Here is a 16,208-nt window from a genome sequence, read left to right as displayed (position 1 = left end):
TGCCTGTACCACCTCTGCTGGCAATGCGTTCCAGACACCCACCACTTGAAGTACTTGTTGCGTGTTTCCCCCTTAAACTTTTCACCTCTCACCTTGAAAGTGTGACCCCTCGTTATTGAATCCTTCACCCTGAGAAAAAGCTTGTCTCTATCCACCCTGTCTATACCCTTCATGATTTTGTAAACCTCAAACAGGTCCCTCCTCAATCTCCTTTTTCCTAACGAAAACAAACCGAACCTACTCAGCCTCTCTTCATAGCTAGCACCTTCCATACCAGGCAACATCCTCGTAATCCTTCTCTACACCCTCTCCAAAGCATCCACATCCTTTTGGTAATGTGGCACCCAGAACTGTACACAGTATTCTAAATGCGCCCGAACCAATGTCTTGTACAATTTTAACATGACCTGCCAGCTCTTATATTCAACACATCGTCCAATGAAGACAAGTATACCATATGCCTTCTTGACCACTCTATCCACCAGTGCAGCAACCTTCAGGGTACAATGGAACTGCACTCCCAGATCTCTCTGCTCATCAACCTTTCCCAAAAAGTTCACTGTGTAATTCACTCTAGAATTAGACTTGCCTAAATGCATCACCTCACATTTGTCTGGATTGAACTCCATCTGCCAACTCTCCACTCTATCTATATTCTCCTGTGTTCTTTGACAGTCCCTTATGCTTTCTGCTACTCCACCAATCTTCGTGTCATCCGCAAACTTGCTAATTGTACCAACAGTGCCCTTATCCAGATCATTTATGTTTATCACAAACAGTAGTGGCCTTGGCATTGATTGCTATGGAACACCACTGGTCACCTTTCTTCATTTCAAGAAACTCTCTTCAACTACTTCTGTCTCCTGTTGCTCAACCAGTTCTTTATCGACTTAGCTAGAACACCCTGCACACGATGTGACTTCACTTTATTAGTTTATCATGGGCAACCTTATCAAATGCCTTACTAAAGTCCATGTATATGACATCAACAGCCCTTCCTTCATCTATCAACTTGGTCCCTTCCTCAAAGAACTCTATTAAGTTGGTATGGCACAATCACCCCCGCACAAAACCATGTTGCCTATCACTGATAAGCCCATTCTTTTCTAAATATAAATAGATCGCATGACTTAGTACTTTCTCCAGTAACTTTCCCACCACTGACATCAGACTCATTGGTCTGTAGTTACCCGGAATAGCCCTACTACCCTTTTTGTACAGGGGGACAACAACCTTCCAGTCTTCCGGCGCCTCATCTGTGTTTAAGGATGCCACAAAGATAACTGTCAGGGCCCCAGCTATTTCCTCTCAACTCCCTCAGCAACCTGGGATAGATCCCATCTGGTCCTGGGGATTTGTCCACCTTAATAACCTGTAGCCTACCCAGCACATCTTATATCACCGTGATCCAGACTAATCAAACGTCTGTCTCTAATCTCAACATTCATGTTCCTTTCCTCTGAACACTGATGCAAAGTAATCATTCAGAATCTCACCCATTCCCTCAGGTTTGACACACAGCCTTCCTTCATTATCCTTTAGTAGACCAATCCTTTCTCTAGTTACCTGCTTGCTTCTTATATAAGAATAAAATGCTTTGGGATTCTCCTAAATTCTGCTTGCTAAAGCTATTTCATTACCTCTTTTAGCCCAATGTATGGAGTAACACGCTTGGGAGAAAACAAGTGTAACTTGAATTTAAATGTAGACTTCAGAAATTTTGTGCAGAGTTGAGGGTGGTAGTACTTGACAACACAAGTGGTTTAATCATAGGTTCATGCAGTACAGAAGAAGCCCTTCAGCCCATCAAGTCTGTACCACCAAAGCTAGACTAAATCTACACTAGGCCTACTTTCCAGCGCTGGGCCTACAGCCTTGAATGTTTAGTGAAATATTTGAGAACCAGTTAAGGCAGCTGAAACAATTGGATGCAGAGCTACAGCGAAACAACGGGATGGTGAGATTATACTGTTTCTCTAAAGTATCTGTACAGGTTCAATACAATAATTATCCTGAGTTCAGGTTCATTTGTGGTCTTGGCCGGTAATTTAAAAGACTATACAAATACAAGGTGTGAATGGCAAGAGGCAGATAGTAGATATGTTCATTTCTCAGTTTTGTGAATTATAGCATGACTGACTGCAGCAACTCAGGGAACCAGAGTATTCCAGAGGTTCACTGTTTCACTACCCACTTTTAAAGTTAATCCGCTGGGTATCAGGTGCAGTCCTAATTTAAATTCAAACTCCGTTGAAGAGTCTGCAATTTGCCAAGAAAGGACAGTAATTCCAGAAGTATCTATGCATCCCGTTTCCCCCCACCCACCCCCAATCTTGAATGAAATAAGTTGTGGTTGTTCATAGCCAAGATTTAAATTGCACTCTGGTTTTAATTTATCAGTTTTACAAAGTTGCTGATTCCTAAGGCTGCATTTTAAATTTTACCCAGTATCATGAGTGAATGTTTACCAATCAATGTTTGTCAAACACAGGGGCTTTTTGATTGTTGTTCACTGATCAACCATGAGCTTGTTTCATTAGCTGCTGGGGATGTCACCAGTGCCTTTGTGACACATCATCAACTTCAGTCATTTTCTTCCATCCAGTGCAGGTTCTCAAAGGTTCCACTGTCCATTTTGTCGATGTAGAGCTGCCCGTTTAAATGGTCCATTTCGTGCTGTAGGATCCGTGCTGTCCAACCTGAAGTCTGCCAACAAACAGTCTTCCCATGTTCATTCAGTCCTGGGGACATACAAGTGACAAACAGTAGTGAGGGTGGGGAGAGGCTGAAGGAGGAAAACAGCCTTCCCCCCCCCCCCCCCTCCCTGGGGTCACAGCACTGACCCCTCACCCTACCCCCAGGGTCACAGCACTGACCCCCCCCCCCCCCCCCTCTTTCCCCACCCGCCCCACCTCCCTTAAACCGTAGGGGTCACAGTACTAACCCCCCCACCTCCCCTAAACCCCAGGGGTCACATCACTGATCACCACCCCCCCCCCCCCCCCGGGTCACGGCACTGACCCCTCACCCCCCCCCCCCCCGGCTCAGGGCACGGCACTGACCCCTCACCACCACCCCCCGCTCCCCGGGTCACGGCACTGACCCCTCACCCCCCCCCCGGGTCACGGCACTGACCCCTCACCCCCCCCCCGGGTCACGGCACTGACCCCTCACCCGGCTCAGGGCACTTGCCCCTCACCCCCCCCCCCCTCCCGGCTCAGGGCACTGACCCCCCTCCCACCTGTGACCTCCACCGCCCGGTACCGGGGCACACAGGCCGCGTAGCCCGGGACGCTGTGACAGGCCTCGGGCCAGGTTGCGGTTGTTGAGTCGATGACCCGGAGCCGCGGGTTGATGAAGATCCGGAGCGGGACAGTGACCATGTCCCGGGCCTGGCGGGCGGCTGGAGCCTCGGCCTCGAGTATCTCCTGGGTCACCTCGAGCACCATCACCTGGAGTGAGACACCGAGCTGTGGGGCGCTGAGGCCCAGGGCCCCGAGCCGCCGCATGGTCCGGACCAGGGCGGCGACCAGCCGCTGTACCTCGGGGCCTGTCACCTCGGCGGTGGGTACCGGCGCAGCCCGAGCCCGCAGCACCGGCTCCCCGACCAGGCAAGGCCGCGGGAACGGGGGTACCGGTGGGCCCCGGAGCCAGCGCCGCACAGCCACCCAGAAACTCCGCTGCTTCTGGCTGTAGGGCCTCCCGAGGCCGCGCTGCCCCAGGGCCCGGCCTCCGCAAACCGTCAGCTCCCGGCTCCAAACCCGCGGGGCCCGGAGGAACCACCGGCAAAGAGGCAGCATCGCGGGGAGCGGCACCAGGAGAGAGCCCGGATCACAGGCCCCACGTTCAACTGCACCGCCCCCGGGGGCAGGGATCCGGCTCCGGCCTCAGACTGACCACTGCTCATTACACACACATCAGCACTGGGGCTGACCACCACACACTGACCATCACAGACTGACCACCGCGGACTGACCATCACAGACTGACCACCACACACTGACCACCGCGGACTGACCATCACAGACTGACCACCACACACTGACCACCGCGGACTGACCATCACAGACTGGCCACCACACACTGACCACCGCGGACTGACCATCACAGACTGACCACCACACACTGACCACCGTGGGCTGACCACCACACACTGACCATCACAGACTGACCACCACACACTGACCACCGCGGACTGACCATCACAGACTGACCACCACACACTGACCATCGCTGACTGACCACCACACACTGACCACCACGGACTGACCATCACAGACTGACCACCACACACTGACCACCGCGGACTGACCATCACAGACTGACCACCACACACTGACCATCGCTGACTGACCACCATGGACTGACCATCGCTGACTGACCACCGTGGACTGACCATCGCTGACTGACCATCGCTGACTGACCATCACACACTGACCATCGCTGACTGACCACCACGCACTGACCACCGCGGACTGACAATCGCAGACTGACCATTGATTAGATTAGATTAGATTACAGTGTAGAAACAGGCCCTTCGGCCCAACAAGTCCACACCGACCCGCCAAAGCGAAACCCACCCATACCCCTACATTTACCCCTTACCTAACACTACGGGCAATTTAGTATGGCCAATTCACCTGACCCTGCACATCTTTGGACTGTGGGAGGAAACCGGAGCACCCGGAGGAAACCCACGCAGACACGGGGAGAACGTGCAAACTCCACACAGTCAGTCGCCTGAGTCGGGAATTGAACCCGGGTCTCTGGCGCTGTGAGGCAGCAGTGCTAACCACTGTGCCACCGTGCCACCCACCACCCATTGCTGACTGACCACCACACACTGACCACCGTGGACTGACCATTGCAGACTGACCACCACACACTGACCACTGTGGACTGACAATCACTGACTGACCACCGCGGATTGACCATTGCGGACTGACCACCACACACTGACCACCGCGGACTGACCATCACAGACTGACCATCGCTGACTGATCACCACACACTGACCACCGTGGGCTGACCATTGCAGACTGACCACCACGGACTGACCATCGCAGACTGACCACCACACACTGACCACTGCGGACTGACCATCACAGACTGACCACTGTGGACTGACCACCTCACACTGACCACCACAGCCTGACCATCGCAGACTGACCACCACACACTGACCACATTGGACTGACCATTGCAGACCACCGCAGACTGACCATCACACACTGACCACTGCGGACTGACCATCACTGACTGACCACCACACACTGACTATCGCTGACTGACCACCACACACTGACCACCACATACTGACCATCGCAGACTGACCACCACACACTGACCACCGCGGACTGACCATTGCAGACTGACCACCACACACTGACTATCGTGGACTGACCACCGCTGACTGGCCACCGTGGACTGACCATCGCTGACTGACCACCGCGGACTGACCATCGCAGACTGACCACCGCGGACTGACCATCACACACTGACCATTGCTGACTGACCACCACACACTGACCACTGTGGACTGACAATCACTGACTGACCACCGTGGATTGACCATCGCGTGCTGACCATCGCTGACTGACCACCGCGGACTGACCATTGCAGACTGACCAGCACACACTAACCATCGCAGACTGACCACCACACACTGACAACCGCGGACTTACCATCGCGGACTTACCATCGCAGACTGACCACCGCAGACTGACCACCGCGGACTGACCATCGCAGACTGACCACCACATACTGACCACTGCGGACTGACCATCACAGACTGACCACTGTGGACTGACCACCTCACACTGACCACCACAGCCTGACCATCGCAGACTGACCACCACACACTGACCACATTGGACTGACCATTGCAGACCACCGCAGACTGACCATCACACACTGACCACTGCGGACTGACCATCACTGACTGACCACCACACACTGACTATCGCTGACTGACCACCACACACTGACCATCGCAGACTGACCACCACACACTGACCACCGCGGACTGACCATTGCAGACTGACCACCACACACTGACTATCGTGGACTGACCACCGCTGACTGGCCACCGTGGACTGACCATCGCTGACTGACCACCGCGGACTGACCATCGCAGACTGACCACCGCGGACTGACCATCACACACTGACCATTGCTGACTGACCACCACACACTGACCACTGTGGACTGACAATCACTGACTGACCACCGTGGATTGACCATCGCGTGCTGACCATCGCTGACTGACCACCGCGGACTGACCATCGCAGACTGACCAGCACACACTAACCATCGCAGACTGACCACCACACACTGACAACCGCGGACTTACCATCGCGGACTTACCATCGCAGACTGACCACCGCAGACTGACCACCGCGGACTGACCATCGCAGACTGACCACCACACACTGACCACTGCGGACTGACCATCGCAGACTGACCACTGTGGACTGACCACCTCACACTGACCACCACAGCCTGACCATCGCAGACTGACCACCACACACTGACCACATTGGACTGACCATTGCAGACCACCGCAGACTGACCATCACACACTGACCACTGCGGACTGACCATCACTGACTGACCACCACACACTGACTATCGCTGACTGACCACCACACACTGACCACCACATACTGACCATCGCAGACTGACCACCACACACTGACCACCGCGGACTGACCATTGCAGACTGACCACCACACACTGACTATCGTGGACTGACCACCGCTGACTGGCCACCGTGGACTGACCATCGCTGACTGACCACCGCGGACTGACCATCGCAGACTGACCACCGCGGACTGACCATCACACACTGACCATTGCTGACTGACCACTGTGGACTGACAATCACTGACTGACCACCGTGGATTGACCATCGCGTGCTGACCATCGCTGACTGACCACCGCGGACTGACCATCGCAGACTGACCAGCACACACTAACCATCGCAGACTGACCACTGCAGACTGACCACCACACACTGACCACCACACACTGACAACCGCAGACTTACCATCGCGGACTTACCATCGCAGACTGACCACCGCAGACTGACCACCGCGGACTGACCACCGCAGACTGACCATCGCTGACTGACCATCGCGGACTGACCATCGCAGACTGACCACCACACACTGACCACCGCGAACTGACCATCGCAGACTGACCACTGCAGACTGACCACCACACACTGACAACCGCAGACTTACCATCGCAGAACTGACCATCGCAGACTGACCACTGCGGACTGACCACCACGGACTGACCATCATAGACTGACCACCGCGGACTGACCACCGCGGACTGACCATCGCTGACTGACCACTGAGGACTGGCCATCGCAGACTGACCACCGCATCCTGACCACCACACACTGACCACCACGGCCTGACCATCGCAGACTGACCACCACACACTGACCATCACGGACTGACCATCGCCGACTGACCACCACACACTGTCCATCGCTGACTGACCACCACACACTGACCACCATGGACTGACCACTGTGGACTGACCATCACACACTGACCACCGCGGACTGACCATCGCAGACTGACCACCGCAGACTGACCATCGCTGACTGACCACCGCGGACTGACCATCGCAGACTGACCATCGTGGACTGACCCTCGCAGACTGACCACCACACACTGACCACCGTGGCCTGACCATCGCAGACTGACCACCACACACTGACCATCGCTGACTTACAAACGTGGGATCAATCTTTGCTGGCATACCTGCACTGTGTTCAGTACTCTCCTGATATTGTTGGAGGAACTATGGCCATTGATAAAACCCATCTGATCTTCTTTTATAATACGGGGCAGGACCTTCTCCAACCTCAGAGCCAGCATCTTGGATAGAATTTTAAAATCTACATTCAACAGTGAAATGGGTCTGTATGAGATATTAGCCTCCCTCAGAGTAGGTGGAAGACAATTCTGTCTATAAGAATAGTTGTACATCCCCAGAAGTGGCTCCACCAACATGTTTATGAATTCCTTATAGATTTCAGTTGGGAGTCCATCTGGCCCCGGTGCTTTGCCACCCTGGAGATGCCTTATTGCTTCCTGCACTTCCTGTACCGTTATAGGTGCATTCAAAAGGGAAACCTGTTCTGAGTTTTTACTGGGGAGGTCCAGATTTTCAAAAAGGACCGCATTCCCACTGTACCGTGTTTGTCTCCCTCCAACCGATATGGCTCTGCAAAGTATTCCCTAAATCTAACATTAATCTTCTTCAATCACAAGTAACCATACCAGCCTTCTCCCCAATAGACGTAATAGGAAGCTTTTTTCCTCCTAGCCAAATATGCCAGATATCTACCAGGCTTATCTCCAAATTCAAACAGTCTTTGTTTGGTGAAGGAGACCTCTTTTTTAGCCACTTGTGTGTGCAATGAGTCGAGAGCAGCCTGGAGAGCTGTAACCCGCTGCAGCTTAGCCAAAGATGGCCATTATACTACCTTTTCTCAGCTACCTTCAGCTGGGTCTCCAGCATCCGTTGCAGCTCGCCCCTCTGCCTCCTTCTAGTCATTGAATACGAAATGATCAGGTGGTCTCCCAAAGCATTGCCGGCTTACTGGCCGTACCTGAATTGATATACCAAAAGGCCCTGAACTCTCTTCTAAATATACTCAACAAATTTGCTATCCCTTAACAACAATGGATCCATGCACCAGTGACGTGCATCCATTCCACTACCCTAGATTTTAACATATAAATACACTGGTGCATGATCCAAAACAGCTATATTCCCAATTTTGCACGCCAATGTTCTGTCCAAACTATTAGCTGGCATAAAAACATGTCAATTCGTGTACGGCACTTGCGTGGTTTGGAATAGAACGTGAAGTTTCTTCCATTAGGGTGGAGATGCCTCCACACATCCACTAGTCCCAACTCCTCACACATGTCCACCAACTGCTTAGACTGCGCGGGCGTACCTGCCAGGCCCCTTGGCACCCTGTCAATCTTGGGATCTAATAGGCTATTAAAATCGCCTCCTATGATAATGCGGCGCACCCCAAGATTCATTAATTTAGTGACTGCATCAATTAGAAATTTAAGACGGTGCGCTGGGGGATAATATACATTCAAGATGCCATACTCTTCTCCATGTATTAGGGCTTTAAGAATGCTAAACCGTCCATGTTCATTTTTAATCTGCTCCGCTACCAGGAAAGGGAGGTTCCTTCTTACCAGTATAGCCAGTCCTCTACTCTTAGAGCTGAAGGAGGAGAAAAATACCCTGTCATAAACCCCCTGCTGAAGTTTCAGATGCTCCTTATCAGTTAGATGTGTCTCCTGCAGCAGGGCAATGTCCACCCTTTCCTTCCTGAGGCTTGATAACACCTTCTTTCTTTTAATAGGGGAATGGCTCCCTTTTATATTCCAGGTGCACCACCTAAACAAATCACTAGCTATGATCATCCAGGGCAGACCCATGGTTTCCCAAGAGGAAGGAGCATATCTGAGGCGTGATGAGCTACAAAGATATTAACATTACAAGATCGAAAAATATTCCTACAAAAACTACACAACTAAATAAAACACTACATTTAACTGAAACAAACACCCAAATAACCCCCAATTCGCACAAGATCTTCCCCCCTTGGCAAAAGGGGGCATCACTCCCAATCCTTACGACCATCTTAACTCCCTCTAGCTGAGGTTGTGGCCTCGCCCCAGGCAATTCACAAATAAGGAAACCTGTTATTTACATTCTGAAGGCTAACAATGGATGTCTATACCCCCTCCCTCCGTTCATCTTAACCACACATATAGCCAACCCCAATACAAAATCAAAAGGACAGCAGTAAAAAAGGAGCCCTTGACAATACCCAACTAACTGACATATAAAATAATTCAAATTTTACAACAAAATCAATAACCACAAAAAAGAAAGGGGTTGAGAGAAGTAAAAAAAAGGGGCAATTAAAAAAACCCACACCATTGTCCGTAATGATGCCCCTTCCCCTCCCACCCTGACTCAGGTCCTTCAATTCAAAGACTTCACAAAGTCCTTCGCTTTTCTGCGGTGTCAAAGTTATATACTGCGCACCCCCATGGGCGAAACACAACACGGCTGGGTACCTCAAGGAGTATTGAATGTTCAGGTCCCTTAATTCTTTCTTGACTTCATCAAATGTCCTTCTCTTCTTAATTAGGGCTCCTGAAAGGTCCTGAAAAAGTATTTTCCTTGAGCTTTTGTACATTAAAACTTGAGCTTTTGTACATTAAAAATTCCTTCCCAGTCTTCTTGCTGTTTCAACACGGTGGCTCAGTGGTTAGCACTGCTGCCTCACAGCACCAGGGTCCCAGGTTTGATTCCAGCCTCAGGCAACTGTTAGTGTGGAATTTGTACATTCTCCCCGTGTCTGTGTGGGTTTCCTCTGGGTTCCTCCCACAATCCAAAGATATGCAGGTCAAATAAATTGCCCATAGTGCTAGGTGCATTGGTCAGAGGGAGATGGGTCTGGGTGGGTTGCGCTTCGGAGGGTTGGTGTGGACTGGTTGGGCTGAAGGGCTTGTTTCCAATCTAATGTAACTATTAATTGTTCTTCTTTATAATACAGGAACTGTAGTAGGATCGTGCGGGGGTGTGGGTCTGGCCCGGATCTGCGCATTGCGATCTGGTGGGCCCCCTCCACACTTACCAGGCCTGACTCCAACTCCTACCCCAGGAACTTCGGGAGCTATCCCTGCAAGAAGCTGACGAGGTCCTCGCCTTCCTTGCGTTCCAGAAGACTCACAATCCGTAAGCTTTTCCTTCTATTTTTATTTTCCAGGTTGTTGACTTGTTCCTGAAGGACCTGAACCTGGTCTTCCACTCTTCGGATCCTTCCTCCTGAGACATCCGCCACGGTCTCTGATGCCGCGGTCCTCTCCTCCACTGCCTCCATTCTTCGGTCCAGTAGCTGGATTTCCTGCTCATGCTTTTTTTGCATGGCAGATAGTGGCCCAACTGCTGTTTGGATCCACTGTCGGAGTTTGCTAAGAGTGGATCCATGTTGCTGTCCTGTTGGATTCAAAGGGGCTGCCCTGGGCATTTGAACACTGGCTGCAGGCACCCCCAATGCAGTAAGGGAGTACTCTGTCTGCTGTGCTCCTTTAGGCCCCTTTCCTTTATTTGATTTCATCCTGGCCTTAAAACTATCACACACGCTTTCAGCTGCTCTAAATGATCAGCAAATTTAAATGAGTACTTTTTTCTCTCGGGGGTGGTTGGTGAGGGGGTTGGGGTAAATGCCCATCTTGCCTGGCAGTATGGCACATAGCCCAGCATAGCAGACCACTCAGACTGCCACTGTCTTGGATCTCCACCCTCTCCTTTTTAAGATTTGACTGTACCTTTTTCCTCTTGACTGGTGAGTGACTCCCCTTAATGTTCCAGGAACACCATTTAAGAACACAGTTAGCCATGATCCACTACAATGAACTTTGAACTCCCAAGAGGAAGAATCTGGCTTACAAAATGCTGAACATAAATAAAAACAGACTCATGGAGTTTAAAAACTACACGCACTATAACTACTATACCTAACAGACTAACAGAACTTTCAAAATCTATATCTACAAAAGAACCAAAAAATCAATAAAGTACAAAACACAAAAGGCACTCTACCCCCTGCCCACAGGGGGTGCTTACACTTCCCACATACGCCTCCATTCCTCCTTCCAGCTTAAGCTGCACCCCAACCCAAGCAAAAGAAAGGGAGAAAAAAAGGGGTAATATAAACAAATCAATAAAACAAGGTGAGCACTCTGCCCATCCTCAACTGTACATTAACAACAACTAACATTGGAAAAAAAATCCAATAACGTTTTCCTTAAGAAAAAGATAGGAGTACAGAAAGTAAAGGAAAAATCATCGTTGTCCATTTCTTTTAGTCCATTTTAAAGTTTCCAGAACATTTTTCACTTTTTCTGAGGAATCAAATGATTGTACAGACCCCTCATGAGTAAAACAAAGCACCGCTGGGTACCTTACAGAATATTGAATACCAAGGTCTCTCAGTTTTCTCTTCACCTCATCAAAGGACTTCCTTTTGTGGATCATGGCCACAGAAAAGTCCTGGAAGAACATTATCCCGGATCCCTTGTAAATCAAGCCCTGTGGATCCTACTCTGGAAACTTCCATTACTCTCTCCTTGTCTCTGTAGCATCGGAGCTGCACGAGGACAGGGCGGGTGAGCTGGTCTGAACTGAGCCTGCACACCTCAACCCGGTGAACTCTGTCAACCTTCACCCGGCCCACCTCAGCCTCCCAACCAAGAAATCGCTGCAGCCAGTCTTCAAACAAAACTTACTGGCTACTCACCTTCCACTCCCCCGGCAACCTGACGACCCGGATATTCTTTCTCCAATCTCTGTTTTTGAGGTCGTCGACCTGCTCTGTTAAGGCCCGGACCTGTTTCTCAAGTGCCTGGATCTGCTCCGTTGAGGACTTGATCATGGTCTGCGATGTTGCTGTCTGCAGCTCGACCTCTTCCATCTGCTTTCCGAGCTCTTCAAGCTCCTTCTCATGCTTGTGCAGCATGGCCGAGATCAGCTCCAGTCGAGTGCAATCGATGCCACAATCATCTCCCGGAGCTTCACGAATTCTACAGCCATGGTCTGTTGGGGTAGGTGATTCCATCGCAGTTTCAGAGGAGGCTGCAGCTGCGGTTGCAGTCATAGTCGTAGGCGTGCCCAATGCTGTTGCCGAATGTCCCGCGTGTTGGGACTTCGTCGAACATTTCCCTTTAGTCATCCTCATTTACTAAAACAAGATTTAAACAGTTCCACAACTGTTTAGCAATTATTTTTTCCAAAAAAAACTTAAGTGGGGGTGGGGAGGTTTGCAAAACCTCCTCCCTCACCTCCATCCAAGGCCCCAAAGGAGCCTTCCATATTCATCAAAATTTCACCTGCACTTCCACATGTCATTTGTTGTATCCTTTCCTCCTGATGCAGTGTCCTCTACACTGGGGAGACCGGATGCCTTCTCGCAGAGCACTTTAGAGAACATCTCCGGGACACCCGCACCAACTAACTCCACCACCCCGTGGCCGAACATTTCAACTCCCCCTCCCACTCTGCCGAGGACATGCAGGTCCTGGGACTCCTCCAGTGCCACTCCCTCACCACCTGATGCCTGGAGGAAGAGTGCCTCATCTTCTGCCTTGGGACCCTTTAACCCCAGGGCATCAATTTGGATTTCACCAGTTCCCTCAATTCCCCTTCCCCCACCTTACCCCAGTTCCAAACTTCCAGCTCAGCACTGTCCTCATGACCTGTCCCATCTGTCAACCTTCCTTCCCACTTATCCACTCCACCCTCTTCTCTGACCTAACACCTTTTCCCCCACCTCCATCCACCTACTGCATTCTTAGCTACCTTCTCCCCAGCCTCACCCGTCTCCCATTTATCTCTCCACTCCAGAGGCTCCCAGCCTTATTCCTGATGAAGGGCTTTTGCCTAAAACGTTGATTTTCCTGCTCCTCGGATGCTGCCTGATCTGCTGTGCTTTTCCAGCACCACTCTAATCTCCAGCATCTGCAGTATCCACCTTTGCCCTGCAAAATTCCACTAAACCTGGGTTGGGGTGCAGAGTTTAGCAAGGCAGACCTTTCAGTTTGCCGCCATCTTGGATTCCCTTGGAAGGCTGTTTTTAATTGGATTGTTTTCCTGAGAGCAGAGGAGATTAGGCAAAGCGAGGGAACATGATTGAGATGTATAAAATTGTGAGAGACATGGACAAAGTGGACAAAAGTAACCTTTCCCCATGAAGGAAGAATTAATGCCCAATGGCTACAGGTTTAAGGTAAGGGACAGACGGTTTAGAGGAGATAGAATATGCATGTGCATGTCAATGTGCATGTCCAGCAGTCGCTTAAATGTCCGTAATGACTCTGCAACCACCACCACAGCTGGCAACACATTCCATGCATTCACAACTCTCTGCATAAAGAACCTAGCTCTGACGTCTCCTTTATACCTTCCTCCTAATATCTTCAAACTATGACTCCTCATACCAGTCAATCCTGCCCTGGGGAAAAGTCTCTGGCTATTGACTCTATCTATGTCACTCATTATTTTGTACACCTCGATCAGGTCTCCTCTCTTCCTCCTCCTCTCCAGAGAAAAAAGTCTGAGCTTATTCAACCTTTCTTCATAAGGCAAGCCCTCCAGTCCAGGCAGCATCCTGGTAAACCTTCTTTGCACCCTCTCCAAAGCCTCTGTATTCTTCCTATAGTAGGGCGACCAGAACTGAACACAATATGTCCAGTGAGAGAAAAATGTGAGAGAAAATCTTTAATCCAGATTTCGGTGAGAATCTGGAATTCATTGCCTGTAAGGGTGTTAGATGCAGATATCGTCTTAACATGTAAGAAGTATTTAGATGCCAAGGCATATAAGGCTTTGGACCTGTGCTGGAAAATGGGATTAGAATATTTGGGTGGTTGTTTTTGACCAGAGCAGACTTGATGGGCTGAAGGTCCTTTGTGCTATAGATCTCTATGATTCTAATGACTCCATGACATTAACCACCACACACTAGACACACTGACCATTGACAAACATACACTGACCACCATACAGTGACTGCCACACATTGATCACTGACCAACATACACTGACTACCAGTGACCCACTGAACACTGCACTTTACTAAACACTGACCAAGGACCATCACAAACTGTCCACCAAATACTGATTGCCACCCCATCTCCAACAAGACAGAATCCACCATGGTCCCAGAAACCATCATTCCAGAGGCTCCTGCCACCAGATTAGTGGGGAATTAGTGTGAAATCTAACAGTTGTGTTTGCTTCCTTAGACATTTTGCATCCATAAAACAGTGTTTTACTTTTTAATGAGATACGGCCTGCCTGGGAATTATTGTCCATTCCTAACTCCCTTGACTGTCTTCAGCCATTTAGTGGATGGTTAAGATTTGACCACATTCTTGTGGGCCTGAAAAGACATATAGATCAGATCAGATAAGGACCGCAAATTTCCTTTCCTGAAGGACATATTGAACCAAGTCTGACAATGGTGGTTTTATGGTCATTGTTACTAAGGGTGGCTTTCAATTCCAGATTTATTAAATTGAATATAAATTCCAACCACTGACCTGATCCACAGAGCAATACATTATCCTGGGCCTCTCAATCACAGTCCAATATTGCTACCATGAGTCAACCCATCTTGCCATGTGCATATCAAAATACTATATTATACATGTGCCGTGATATATATTTTTAGCTGAAATAACTTCAAAAATTAAATAATCCCTAAATATAAAATGAATATTATATAACTGACCTGGTGTTTTCTAGTGGCAGTAGTTGGTAATGCAGTTTATCGCTGGGACTTCCAAGAGCTGTACTGACCAACATCTGACACCAGATGGGGCCCATGGCCTTAGCGTGAGAGCTGAGGCCAGAGGAGAGCACCAGCTAAAGGGAAGAGTAGAAGCAATGCAAAGGGGAAGGATGGGGCGAGTCAAAGGTGTTGAAGTTTCATTCAGGCATGGTTGTATTGAATAGCAGGGCAGGCTCGGTGGTCTTGACAGCCCACTCCTGTCACTGCGTTCCTAAGTCATAAAATCATAGAATCCCTACAGTGTGGAAACAGGCCCTTTGGCCCAACAAGTCCACACCAACCCTCCGAAGAATATCCCACCCAAACCCATTCCTCATTATGTTTACCACTGACTAGTGCACCTAACCTACACATCCCTGAACACTATGGACAATTATACCCTTTCGCCACCTTCAAACGGACCCCTCCACCAGAGATATATTTCCCTCCCCTATTAGCATTCCGGAAAGTCCACTCCCTCCGCTACTTCCTCATCAGGTCCCACCCCCCAGCTGCCCACACCCCATTCCTGGTACCTTTCCCTACCACCGCAGCAAGTGAAAACCTGCACCCACAACATCCCCCTCACCTTCGTCCAAGGCCCCTAAAAGATCATTCCAGATCCATCTGAAATTTGCTTGTACCTCTACCAAGATTATCTAATGCATTCATTGCACCCGATGTTGTCTCCATGACATTGAGGAGACAGGATGCCTTCTTGCAGATTGTTTCAGAGAACACTCTGGGAGATGTGCACCCACCAACCTCATCATCCTGTGGGTGAACACTTCGCCTCCCCACCCACTCCGTCAAG

General features: G+C 50.1%; 1 protein-coding gene across 1 annotated transcript; it reads right to left on the bottom strand.

Annotated features, from left to right (window-relative positions):
* Positions 1 to 1,730: 1,730 nt before the first annotated feature.
* Positions 1,731 to 3,864, bottom strand: pdf (peptide deformylase, mitochondrial). Its single transcript, XM_043706457.2, has 2 exons — positions 3,242 to 3,864; positions 1,731 to 2,741 (listed from the first exon to the last, which is right to left on the bottom strand). Exons 1-2 carry the CDS (start codon positions 3,798 to 3,800, stop codon positions 2,584 to 2,586), a joined length of 717 nt encoding a protein of 238 aa, XP_043562392.1. The 5' UTR covers positions 3,801 to 3,864; the 3' UTR covers positions 1,731 to 2,583.
* Positions 3,865 to 16,208: the final 12,344 nt, after the last annotated feature.

This window comes from Chiloscyllium plagiosum, unplaced genomic scaffold (assembly GCF_037043375.1).
Source record: "Chiloscyllium plagiosum isolate Xiang-an unplaced genomic scaffold, Cpla_swu_hap1 HiC_scaffold_17, whole genome shotgun sequence".
Taxonomy (NCBI): Eukaryota; Metazoa; Chordata; class Chondrichthyes; order Orectolobiformes; family Hemiscylliidae; genus Chiloscyllium; species Chiloscyllium plagiosum.
The sequence above is the reverse complement of the archived record's forward strand: the minus strand, read 5'-3'. Positions and strand labels throughout refer to the sequence as shown.